Raw genomic sequence first — 12,944 nt, forward strand, 5'->3', positions numbered from 1 at the left:
TGTATGGAAACTGGACATAGGTTAATATGTGGTGTTAGAATATATTAACTGTGAGCATGCACATTATGACTCTTCAAATGTGTATGTGGCTTCACTGCATAAGAGGTTACTGCAGATGTATGACAAGACTGAATATGAGCAGAGGGAGCTGAACCAGACAAGCACCTGGGGTGGGAATAGAACCGCATTCTTCTGATCTTCCAACAGTGAAGGTGAGTGTGCTACCCTTTGAGCCACTTGCATTCAAATGTAGAGCACACTTGTATATTTATAATATAATGATTAGTGATTATAGTGCTTATAAATAATAATGAACCTAACTTGCTGCAGGCTTTGGTGTTTTTAATATGTATTACATATTCTTGTGGCTGTTTATATGTAGTTGGGTATCTGTATATTATACACATTTGCTGAATTGTCCTTTGCACAGTGTCTGTTTTTTTTTTTTCTGGGTGACCATTATATTTTCCAATGCTGAAATGTACCTTTGAGGTTGTAGGTTGGATGAACTGAAGAGACTTGATTTCTGACTCTTTCTAGTTGGAGTGTGAGCGTCTGTGCTTAACGTACCTGATTGGTCTGGTTGCTATTTGAGACATCTACCAGAAAAAGGCTACAAGCCTACAGGCCCTTGCATCATCTGGGACAATATTCTGGATCACCAAACAGGCCGTGGCCTGCTTCTCTTCTCTGGATTGGTGCTAATATTTTGCTTCTGGTGAGAGAAAAAGCAAAGGAATATTGTATCGCAACAGTGTGATGCTGTGCTGAGACTAGCATTAGTATTAGCCAGGCAGTAGCCATTCATGCGAGACTCCTTTTTTCATCATTATTGATGAGCTAATTCTTTGTTTTTCATTAAGTACTGCTTGATTTCTTTCTAACTTCAGAATTTCTGCTTAAATACTTCATCCTTAAATTTTCAAGGTCTATGTATTAGTTTCCCTCGTGTTTTGCAGTGCTCTGTACAGACTCTTGTCACCTTGAGTGACATTTTTCCTGTAAAAGCACAATTGAAATTCTCCAATGTCTAGTTGCACACGGGACACACAGTTGCAAACCAGATACTCTTAACAGTGATTGATATTCTCACTCCAGCAGTCTAATCAATAAAAAAAGGGTCTGGTGCCATGGATATGAATTTTCCTACAGTCTCCGTTACCAGCTTGGTGGATATAGGCATCCTGAGGCAATGTAGAAATTGCCTCATGTTTACTGACAACCAGTTAATTCTCAAACTGAAAGTGTGAGAGATGTTACGTACACAACATCACTGGGGGCAAAGCTCTCGCATAAAAGTACTTCTAATCTCAAGGTCATCAGTAGTACACATGCTGCACCCATCATGCACAATTCAAAGCAGACATATAGACCCACATATACTGAGGCACTTAACGTGTAAACTTCCTAAACCACAAAGACCTAGACAAAGTACTTATAAGAAATAACCTCAGCAGCCCCAAATGCATTCTTTCATAACAACACCCACATCAACACATAAAAGTAGAGGCTCCGTGAGAAGTAGCTTTAAGCCCATAAGGCAAGTCACCAAGCAGTCAACATTCTAGTCATTAGAGACTTCATTGTGAGACACACTGATGTCCCTCTCACCGGGCTGAGTAAGGAGAAAGTTGGTGTCAGTTGCTTATTAGGGGCTAGGATCTTCCACATTACACATGCACTCAGATCATTGGATCGCAGTTACCAATATGACTCAAGTCATAGTCCATGTGGGAGTAAATGACCTGAGACGTATTCCCTAGACTGTATGAAGAGAGAAATCGTAGAGCTCTCGGAATGCATGTCTCTGGCTGGTATGAACCTAGCATTGTGCAGCATTTTACCTTCTCCGTGGATGATGCCACAGTATAAACAAAAGATGATTCACTTTAATAATTGGCTTAGTTTCTGGTGTCATTCTAAGAGGGTGCAATATGTGTCAGCATGGAAGGAGATGATCAACAGACCACGCTGCTTTGCTAGGGATGGTCTGCACTTCTCCCCTGTAGGCTTTTGAAAATTACATAAACAGTCTCCCCCCCCCCCCCCCCCCATAGTGCCTTTTTTAGGCAATGCCAAACTGAAAGTACTCCCGACATAGCAAATCAAAACCAAGAAAATCTGAAGGTATTACTGCTCAGTGCTAGGAACCTAAACAAAATCCACTCTTTGGAAGCCCTGTTTACCGTAGAGAATGTCAATGTCTGTGTGATCACTGAGATGTGGTTTAAAGCCATGGTCAGCACACCAACAGTGCAGGGTTATAATGCCTTTCACATATTTAGACCAACTACTTCACAGGCAGGGACTAAAGGTGGAGGTGTCTCTACATCAAAAATAAATATACTTCAAAGCTGGTCAAACAGGACAATGTACATAAGCTGCACCATGTTCAAATCACCATAGGTAAAATCCAGTTTGACTTCCTTGCAAGCTGTAGGTCCCCCTGTATGACCCAGGAAACCCATACCATGTATTTAACTTATTAGAAACACTAACCATCCAACCTAATACCATATCCATGGGTGACTTTACCCCACTATTAACTGGGAATCCTATATGACATCAAGCATACATGCACAGAGATTCCTGGAGCTTGTAAACACAAACTGCCTAGACCAGATAGTGCACCAACCAGGGGTGTAACCATACAGGATCTGGTATTCACTAATATGGGAGTGTGCTGCACACCCCCTACTGTAATGCCTTCCCTGGTAAGATCAGACCACAAAATGGTCTCCTTTGAAGTAAAAATAAAACCTTGTCCCCCAGCTAAACCGGTAATCAGGAGCTCCTCTAAGGCTAACCTCCTGCAATTAAGTGAGAACCTGGCAAAATGTTAACCCCCTGTAAACACTTCTGCCTGTGCAGAACTGTTCACAGAAACCTTGTACAAGCATCTTAATAGCTTTGAAGTACAGAAGTAACTAAGAAAAGAAGCCACCGTGGTGGAATCACAGAATCAGTCGGCTGTATAATAGGAGGAAGAAAATCATGGCAAAAATTAGGAGGTGCAACACCCAGCAGAATAATAGCACTCTCATTAAACTAAACAACTCGTAAGACAAATGAAGTCTACCAAAGCCAAATTTGATGCATGTTTGGCCTCCCAGGCCAAGGACAACCGCAAGGCATTCTTTAGCTATGTCCTCAACCTCAAAGGGCAATACACAATTGTGTGCAGAGCTCATTGTAAATGGAGCCAGAAGATATAGCAAACCTCTTGACTGATAAATCAGCTCCAACTTTACTCCCCTTTCCCCATCGACCTTTCCTCAACAAATATCAAATACAACTCCCCCTGGTATCACTAGGGAACAGGTCCTTAGTGCTCTCTCTAAGACCAAGAACACTGCATCAATGGACCCAGACAATATCCCAGAATACCTTGTAAATTGCATGAAACGTTAGCTATCAGTGCCTTTGGAATTACTATTTAACTGTAGCCTCCAAACAGGCTTCGTGTGTCATCAATGGAGAAAGGCAACAGTCATTCCTTTGCACAAAGGAGGGCCATCTACAGACCCTGGAAACTACAGACCCATAAGACTCACTAGTCTTGTATGTAAAGCCATGGAAAGAATTGTCATGAAGATTGTCAACAGAGATATAGTAAATCTCCAAACACTGGACCCAACCCAACTTGGTTTTGTCAAGGGCAGATCATGCCTACTCTACCTGGTGGACTTCTTTGAATGAGGGCAAAGTCGTTTATACTGCCTACCTTGAACCTGGCCAAGGCATTTGACGCAATACCCCACTCGGGCATTGTTGACAAACTCAAGAGGTTAGGTACAAACCTGTATGTCACCCGGTGGATTGCCAACTAGCTCACAGGACCCATGAAGTTAGAACTGAGGAGTCCGCCTCTACAAAGAGGCCAGTCACAAGTGGAGTCTCTCAGGGATCAGTCCTTGGTCCGCTTCTTTTTGGCATTTACTTAGAAGTCAAGGACAATGTCTGTGGTCTCTGGCTGACTAAGTTTGCAGATGATTGCAAATTAGGAGCGGTCATTGAATCTCACCCTGACACAAATGTTCTCCAGGAGGGGCTGACAGACAACTGGTGTCAGAGTCATGGACTAAAACTAAATGCCAAGAAGTGGATAATAGTATCCTTTGGGAAGTCATCCATCCCTGGAAGCTATCACATTGACTACTCACCCCTTAGAGTTGACCCAGTAGTCAGGGACTTTGGGACACACAGTAATGTAGCCTTCGATCATAGTGAGGCTGCAGTGGTGAGGAAATAATTCTATGTTGCACAACTTATAAACAAAAGCATGACATCTAAGTCCAAGGAAGTCATTGTTCCACTGTATTCGGCATTCGTCAGACCTGTCATTGAGTACAGTGCCCCCTTTGGTATGTACCTTACCAGGTATATCCAGCAACTGGAACGTCCACAGAGGTCTCTCACTAAAAGAATACAGGGTGCAAGTAATATGTCCTATATAGACCATCTCAAGCTCCTATCTGTGTATTTGGTCTCATACAGGCTTTTGAGGGGATGTCTATGCCTGGCATACAGGGCATTGTCAGACCCCACTCTGATGGACCTCCACCATATCCACCAAAAGAAACAGTACCAGATTTACCATTTTATAGACCCAAACCTTGCACGTGATATAAATAGGATCTGCGGGGGGAGAAGTCTTTATTAGAGAGACTGCCCCGTCTATGAAACAGGCTCCCCATTCATGTGAAGCAGAGTTCCTCCCTAATTCAAGTGCAACTTGGACAATTGGATGGGAAACAGGAAATTCATTCCTGGTTTGACATCTGTCTCTGCAAACAGGTAACCTGTAAATGGTTCATCTCCCAGGCCCATACTTAACTTATCAAGGGTATCAGAACTTGTCAGAGAATTTGGGATGCATAGCTAGGCTTAAAAAGACCCTTGGGGTCATTAGTCTAGTAAACACCTATGAACCTATGAATGAGCAGTGATGCATAAAAGGAGCTTTGCACTGCCTTTGTCAGTACTTTGACTCAAGAATTTTGTTCCTAGCAAGGTAGATACCTTTCCCCATATTCCCTTGCTTCATCCTATGCCCTTTCATATTCCTGTCTTTCTGTATATTGCAAGGTCTACCAGCACTCTTATTTTTTCTTACCCGGCAGTTGCTTGAGTTGGTTGTGGAGCTTAAGGGTGTTTTTGTTTGGGGAGGGGGGGGGTCTAGCAATCACAGTCAGTCAGGTGGGAGCCGGCTTTGTGTGGTCTACCCTGTCCTCCTTCCTATTGGTATGTGAGGTGGCATCCGATGGAGTGGATGTTGAATAGGAGCATGCAGAGCATCAACCTGCCTCTGCAGCAGTTCAGCCATTTCCACCACTGTATCCCACTTTGGACCATACCTTCCAAATGCAGCATCCCCAACCTTCGACAGGGATCAGTGTAGGAAGATGACTTAAGAATCCCCTTCCACACTAGAGATGTTATCACCCATCCCTCCTTTGTCACTCAGTCATCTAAGCCACAAAATGAACCTAGGCCAGCTGAGCTGTAGTAATTGTTTTATCCCTCCATGCCATCAGAGCCGCTCTCATAGCTGGTTTTTAGGCACCTGAACCATAGCAAGTTGTCTTATTTTGATACTCTTACATGTTTGTTTAATCAACAACATCTAGAACATCTTTCTTATTTAACTAAATCAGGAAGTTAATAACTAGTCGGATGAAGAATCTTGGGAATTGGGCCTATTTCTTTTTGCTAAAAATTCAGAGATCTCTAGTTGCAGTGACAGCTTTGTCAAGTAGTAGGCTTCATAATTTTATTAAATGTTTTATTACTGACATAGTTGGATCTTGCTTGTGGCTTTAGTCATATGCAATATGAATGGCTTCGGGCACTCTCTAACCATCCTTGACTGTGTGTGTGCCCTGTAAAAGCTGTTGGTTGGAGGAAAATGAGAAGTCATTTTTTCTCTGATTATGCATGTTATCTTAAACAAGATTGTGATGTGACCCTGGTTGGATAAAGCTGGTTATCAGTGAAAGAACATGAAACGAGGTAAGCAAAATATTGGAAGCCCAGAGCTGGCAATTTCAGTGCTTAACTGGGATTCTAAGAGCAGCAGATATTCATGATCTTCAGCGATGGTTTTCTTTTTTAGGGAGTTTTATAAATTCTGACAGGACACCAGATACTAGAACTTTTAACTTTGCTCTAGAATTCTGGGAAAAACCAACAGTAGTGGAATAAAAGCTCAGCATTAGAAATACTTTTTAAATATTATTCTAATTAATTTAAACAGCTGAGAATAAAGAATAACAAGTTTTGCATCAAAATGCATTTTCTGAACAGTAAAAAGTATGAAACTGTAATAGCTGGTATTACTGACTGTAATCCTGAATCATTTTCCAGCAAATCCAAATTTTCTCAAGGGACAGAGGAAAACAAATGAGGTAAAATCAAGGACATTCTGTGAATTCATGGACTTTGTCGAATATACATATCTCAAGTAGATGAATAAAAGTGACTTACTGCTACCATTTGACTGTCTAAACAGTCAACAGTCTCGTTTGTCAGTTGTGTTGTATAATGTGTTGCTATTTGCTGATGTCATTGTAAAACTAGTATTACTTTGGTGCGTGTGTTGGGGGGATGCAGTGAAAGAGTAACAAGCTGGAGAATAATTTATTTCACTTTGTATCACAAACATAATCAGCAGCATTACCAGTATGCACTATGCTTGTTTGTGTGGGTGGTGGTGGTAGTTGAGTGTATTTGAGTTGTAAGCTAGCAGTCTTTCACTAACCATCACAAACACAGACATTTCACATTATAGGTGATTGACTTTGGTGGTTTGGCAGGAAGACCTCAGTGGCACAGTGCGTTGCATTGCCATATCAGTGCTTCATGCAGCTTTTTCTTTGTGGAGCCTGCATTCTCTCCTTGTGATCTAGTTTCCTCAGTACTCCAAAACTCCAGAGATATGCTGTAGGTGAAATGGCATTCATTCAGGTCCTCAGAGTGAGCAGTGGAGTATGAATGTGTACGTTGATGCATATTGTGGTAGACACAGCTGGTCATGGACATTGTCTTGTGTGCACGTGTTAGTGCGTGCAAGAAAAGAGGAAGAAAAAAGAAAGGTTTTTATCTGTGGACACACAACGCCAGGCATATACAGAGAACACTCTTGTGTAACAGTAAAATGCAGTTAAGAAATCTCTTCTGAAAATAAGGCATAACATATATAGCAGAACGTTAAGATCCTTAGAGCTTTTTAGGGGTCTGGTGGCCTAGACAACCCAGGCTGATTTTGACATGGACATAGTGGTGACATTTGTCGTCAACTGTACCCATTTTAAAACCATCCCTGATAAGAGCTGTGTACTGAAATTTGCAGTAGCTTGTGTGGGGTACTGGAGTTGGTTTGGTTATTAATTTAATCTTCCTCGCAGTCCGAGATGTGTACAGGAGGTCATTATAGCATGAGCTAGGGTTGGTGACAGTTTACTTCTGTCACAGACTGAGATGCGCAAAGAAGGTCATTATAGCTTTTGTAGCTTCTTTCTTTAGGCCATCACTGGATGAAAAGGTTAATTAAGAAAAACTCTAAAATGCATTTCAGAACATCTAGAAACCCATGGCTTCTGGAATAAAGCGGAAGAATAATGGAAAATGTGAGAAACTGAACAAATGTGCATAGGTTAAGGAGCCTGTGATTGAAGGAGAACAAGGCACAGCATTGCAGGATGTGTATATGGGGGTGGCTGAAAGAGTAGGCAGCAGGGGGTGGGAGTGAGGGTGCTAAGGAGGCCTTTGTCTAGGTCTCCATCTCATGTAAAACTGGTTCTGTATATAGGATTGCTGAAGTATGTAACATCATTGCAACTAAATATCAATCACTGTGAATATCCCTTTGTTAAATGGGCCAACGTGGTGTGGTATACAGTCCTGTTGTAATGTGAGAGGATTAAAGCTACAGATCAGTTTGCACAAGCTACTCCTAGAACTTTGCAGCATGAACTAAAGGGTTGCTTAGGTGGGGTGGCAGTGACAAGGTTAGTACTTAGACTGGAAGTGTCCAAGGGGCCTCTATCCTTGGCACTTGCTGGAGGCTCCCAAAATTCTAACTACAGACCTGGCAGTGCTCTGAAGCTGGATAGCTGCTGATTTGAAAGATCTGTCTGGAAAGTAGTATAGGCAGAAGGGTGAACTCTGGTTTACTGGTACAGCAATCTCTTGAAGAGATGGTGTTTTCAGACTAGTCTGTCTCATGTTCAGAGGCATGAAGAAAATAAGAATACTAAAGGGAAATGACACTAAAGCACCTTTTTATCTTGTAACTTTTTCTTCTGTTTTAACATTTTCACTAAAAGTGTTGAAAAAAGTGCAATGAACATTGTTTTACTTTAGAGCTGCTTTACCTGTCTTTGTAATGAATGCTTCTGTACTCGTTGCTGAAATTCCTGATCTTATGCTGGGTTGTCCATTGAGTAGCTGGTCATGTGACACTTCCCTTTAATAGCGGGGTACTAAACAGTGGGTAATTGCAGTGAATTATTGTGAACATTGTTTTATGTTTTACCCATTTCTTTATAGTTGCAGGTGTGTCATAGATCTTTTTTTTTCCAGGTTTCTTTTGAAGGATGGTCAGCTATGGCTGTGTGCTCCCCAAGCCAAACAGATATGGAGATGTCTTGCAGAAAATGCTGTTTTTCTGTGTGATCGGGAATCTTGTTTTAAATGGTACTCCAAACTAATGGGTGACGAACCGGATTTGGACCCTGACATAAATAAGGATTTCTTTGAAAATAATGTACTTCAGCTTGATCCTTCACTTCTAACAGAAAATGGGATGAAATGTTTTGAGAGGTTCTTTAAAGCTGTAAACTGTCGGGAAGGGAAGCTGGTATCAAAAAGGAGAGCCTACATGATGGATAATTTGGAGTTAATAGGTCTGGATTATCTTTGGAGGGTAAGGATGATTTTTCAATTTTTATTTTGTCCTTGGTGCTCTAAATCTGACATTGCATATCCTTCTCGGGGGGACTGTAATTGTGAATATCCTTCCTTGTGTGGCTTTTTTGATCTGGGATGGCTTTGGGTGTGTGTGTACCCTCTATCATCACACAACATTGTTAAGTTCTTTTGTTTGTCTAAAGCAGAGAATAAATATTGAAGAGATGTGTATTTTAGTCTGATTTGACCTTTGGGTTGTCTGATCTAACGTCAGCACCTTCTTTGTAAAGCTGTATGTCTGAGCCTTTGACTCCTCCCCTACCCGTAATTCCCTCCATTCCAGTGAAGTATTTCAGATCTCATTTGCTGTGTGATCATCTGAGATGTTTTTAAGGGCTTTGACGTTTTTCTGGGATAAGTGATATTTTTCTTATGTAATTTCTCTTTCCCTACCTTTTATATTACTAGTTTATATTTAGAGATAGTGAAAATAAGCTTAATCATAGATCCTTTGCAGTCTTGCAGAAGGCTTTAAGGCATCCTTCATCAGTGCCCTATTCAATGGTTCTACGCTTTCAGACCTAAAGTTAGACACGCACTCTGGGTGAACAATATTGCAAAACCCCGTCTGCTGTTGGAATCCACTTCTCTACCCCTCAGAGGGCCTTTTCTAGGAACCTTTTTAAGATGTGATTCAGGAAGTCACAGGGTTATCAGTAGGACACTCGCACACCCTCACCCTGGCAGAGGGGGAAGGCAACTCAAATGGACGTCACTGTAAAGGCAGAGGTGGACGACACAACTAGGGGTTTCACGGTCTATTTACTGGGAAACCCTACCACTGCTCCTTAAGTTACTAGACTGCTGCACACTGGAGGCAGTTAGGGGCCACATATCCTTGCACCTGCAAAGCCTGGCAAAATTTTACAACAGTTTCCTATGTGTTAAAGATGATCACCGGAATCTTTAATTTACTTTAGAAGATGATTCCCAATGTTCACCTAGGCATTTGGAATCTGCAGCATCAGAGGTTTGTAAGTTGCTAGAAAAAGTCATCCAACAGGACCAGTTATGAGTCTGTTCAAGGTTCCTTTTGGCTTCAAAAAAAGACCAGGAACCTCAGGCTAATTTTGGACCGAAGTCATCTCAGTTCATTTGAGCAAATTCCACATGGTCTCTGTGCAGTCCATATTGCCTCTTTTGAGGAAGAATGTGTATGTACTCTCTAGATCTCCAGGATGCCTACTGTCACATAAAAATATAGATTTACTCTGGTTCCCAGCCAGAAATGGAGAAATCCGTCGTTTTCAGTTCAGAGCACTGCTGTTCAGTCTCACCACCTAGGTGTTCACGAAAATTGTGGCAGTGGCAGCAGCTCATCTCAGACTGCAAGGATACATGTCTTCCCATACCTAGACAATTGGCCACTCATTGCTGCTTTCAAGGATGATCTGAGTCAACACTAGGACCTCTTACTTTACTGTATGCAGAAACTGGAGATTACATTTAATCAGTTCAAAAGTCTGTTGTCACCCACTCAGTACATAATCAGATGGCAGTTCAGTACATTCCTTCAAATTGTCAAACTTCCAAACACCAGAGTGCGATTTCTACATTTGGTGGCCTTACAGGTCATTGAGCAGCCCTTTCCTCAAGCAAGATTGATGTCCTCTATAATTACATTAGTTCCCCTAGTATGGTATTACATGGGAGTATTCCAGTGGACCCTTTCAGTTCAGTGGTTGAAAGTCTTCACTGTATTTATTCCAAGAGTCAGTTCATGCAAGTTTGCAGGGATCATATCAAATGGTGGATAACCTCCTTGTCAGTGGAGGAAAGAACAACCCTTAGCCCATCTAATCCCTGTGCCACAGTAACTGTGGACACTTCCCTCTGAGGTGGGTTTGGGGCTATTTTGAGGGGAAGACTGTTCAAGGTTTTTGTCGCCACTAGAGGCCAGCTTTCATATCAATGTCTGAGATGAGAGCGGTTCTCTTAGGATTGCTGCATTCAGGGAATCCCTCCCCATGGGTGTAACTTCTATTTAGACAGACATGGTGTTAGTCTGATATATTAATAGTGAGAACCTGATGCCCACTTTGCCAGGAAGCCATAAGAGTGTGGCAGTGAGCAATGTCTTCCCATTGTTTTGCAATAGCACCACACATTCCATGGATGTCAAATGTACTAGTGGAAAAGTTGAGCAGGTCAGTTTTTCTGCCTCATGAGTGGTCCCTCTATCAGACAGTGGCAGCACAGATTTTCAGCTGCTGGGGCCAAACTTGCTGAGATTTTTCTGCCTTGTACCTAAACAAAATTTATTCGGAAAGCAAGAAAGTGCAGTGCCAGAATGGTCCTCATTGCTCTGTTTTGGTCCCAGCATGTTTGGTTCCCATCATATGGCCTCATTTCCTACATGGGTGTTGAATTTGAATCATGACGACCTGACTAACCTGTTCAGATTTTGTCTCGCATTGAAAGTCCCTGAAGCTTGACTTGCATGGTTTCTTAAATTATAACAATAATTAGAAATGCCAGGTTATCTTCTTTAGTTCACATTATTTCTACTTCTCAAAAACAGCCTACCAAAAAGATACATCAAAGAAAATGGAAAACATTTTCTGTTTGGGCATCATCGAAAGAGTGAAATCCTTTCTCTGCGCCCCTTCTGTCAATCTTAGAATTGTTGTCAGATCTTTTGCAGAAAGTTTCCGTTTTCTCTGCTGTCAGTGCAGATGGCTGCTGCATCAAATTTTGACATAGGGCACAATGATATTTCCATAGCCTCTCATTGTTTCTAAAGTCTTCCTCAAGGGCACTTTCTTACTCAGGCCTCCAGTTAGAGATCCAGTTCCTGAATGAATCATCACTTTTATGCTTCAAGCCTTGACCCAAACACGCTGTGAATCAGCAGCTTCAGGAGACTTGGTTTCTTTCGTGGAAGACTATTCTTGTTGCAATTACCTCCGCTAAATGAATTTCTGAATTACAAGTACTGTCTTGCAAACCACCACATTTTGTTTTTCATAAAGAAAGTAACCTTGACAATTTTTTTTCTGCCAAAAATGACATACAAAACAAGTATAAATCAGTCAAATTTAGTCTTATTTCCCAGATTCTCAAACAAAGTGCTATTCTTGCTAGATGTTAATCGATAGTTCATATTTTGCTTAAAACCAGACCATGATATCAGAAAGTCAGACCAACCATTCATATCCTTGTATATGTCAAAGTTGGGTAAAAGTATATCAAAATCATGATTAGTAAATGACTGCTTGAATGCATTTCTTACATTTATAATAAACTGGGATTACCTTTGCAAACAGCTCATTCTACAAGAGCAGTGGCTACTTCTACAGCTTTCATGAAGAGAGTTCCCAGTGATGACATTTGTACAGCAGCAACATGGTCCACTGTCCATACCTTTGTATCCCATTACAAATTGGACGTGCAGTCCAGATCATGTTCTTTCAGTTCCACCATTCTCAGGAATGTCCTTTAACACTACCCATGTGGTGTTCAACTTGGGAATCTGTCCCAGAGGTCGAATCAGAGGAAAATAAACCATATGGAATGTGACAGTTATGTACTTACCATAATGATAGATCCATGTTTAATTTTCATTCGATTAAACATTCAACTTCCTTCCCCCTTATAGTATTGTCACTGATGGCTTCTGGCGACTAGATAAACCTCATCTGAGACACTTGTTAGTGAAATTCTGTATGCTGTACCATACTATAGAGATCATGTCCCCTAGCACCTAGATGTTTGTTGTAAGTTACAGATAATATCTTGTGATAGGTCAACTAACTTGAACTGAGTACTTCAGTGGAATGAAGTCAATTACAGGTAGAGGAGAAGACTGAGCCTTGGATCTGCAGCTTTATAGAAAAGGCACTGAGGTCAGATCAGACAACCCAAAGGCTGAACCAGACTAAAATGAGACAACACTGATCTTCTGTTATGGTAAATATATAACTTTCGTTTTCATGTGGCGTCCAAGTCTCTGTCCAGATTGTACAATGGCATGG

The 12,944-nt window shown here is 41.4% G+C and overlaps 1 protein-coding gene across 1 annotated transcript in view; it reads left to right on the plus strand.

The window, feature by feature from the left end:
* USP9X (ubiquitin specific peptidase 9 X-linked) overlaps positions 1 to 12,944 on the plus strand; it is a 5,037,693-nt gene that overhangs the window by 1,553,473 nt on the left and 3,471,276 nt on the right. The window contains exon 13 of the mRNA XM_044071835.1: positions 8,584 to 8,926. Within this exon, the coding sequence (XP_043927770.1) occupies positions 8,584 to 8,926 (343 nt within the window). The remainder of the gene's footprint in view (positions 1 to 8,583; positions 8,927 to 12,944) is intronic.

This window comes from Protopterus annectens, chromosome 5.part0 (assembly GCF_019279795.1).
Source record: "Protopterus annectens isolate FY-2018-M chromosome 5.part0, PAN1.0, whole genome shotgun sequence".
Lineage (NCBI taxonomy): Eukaryota > Metazoa > Chordata > Ceratodontiformes > Protopteridae > Protopterus > Protopterus annectens.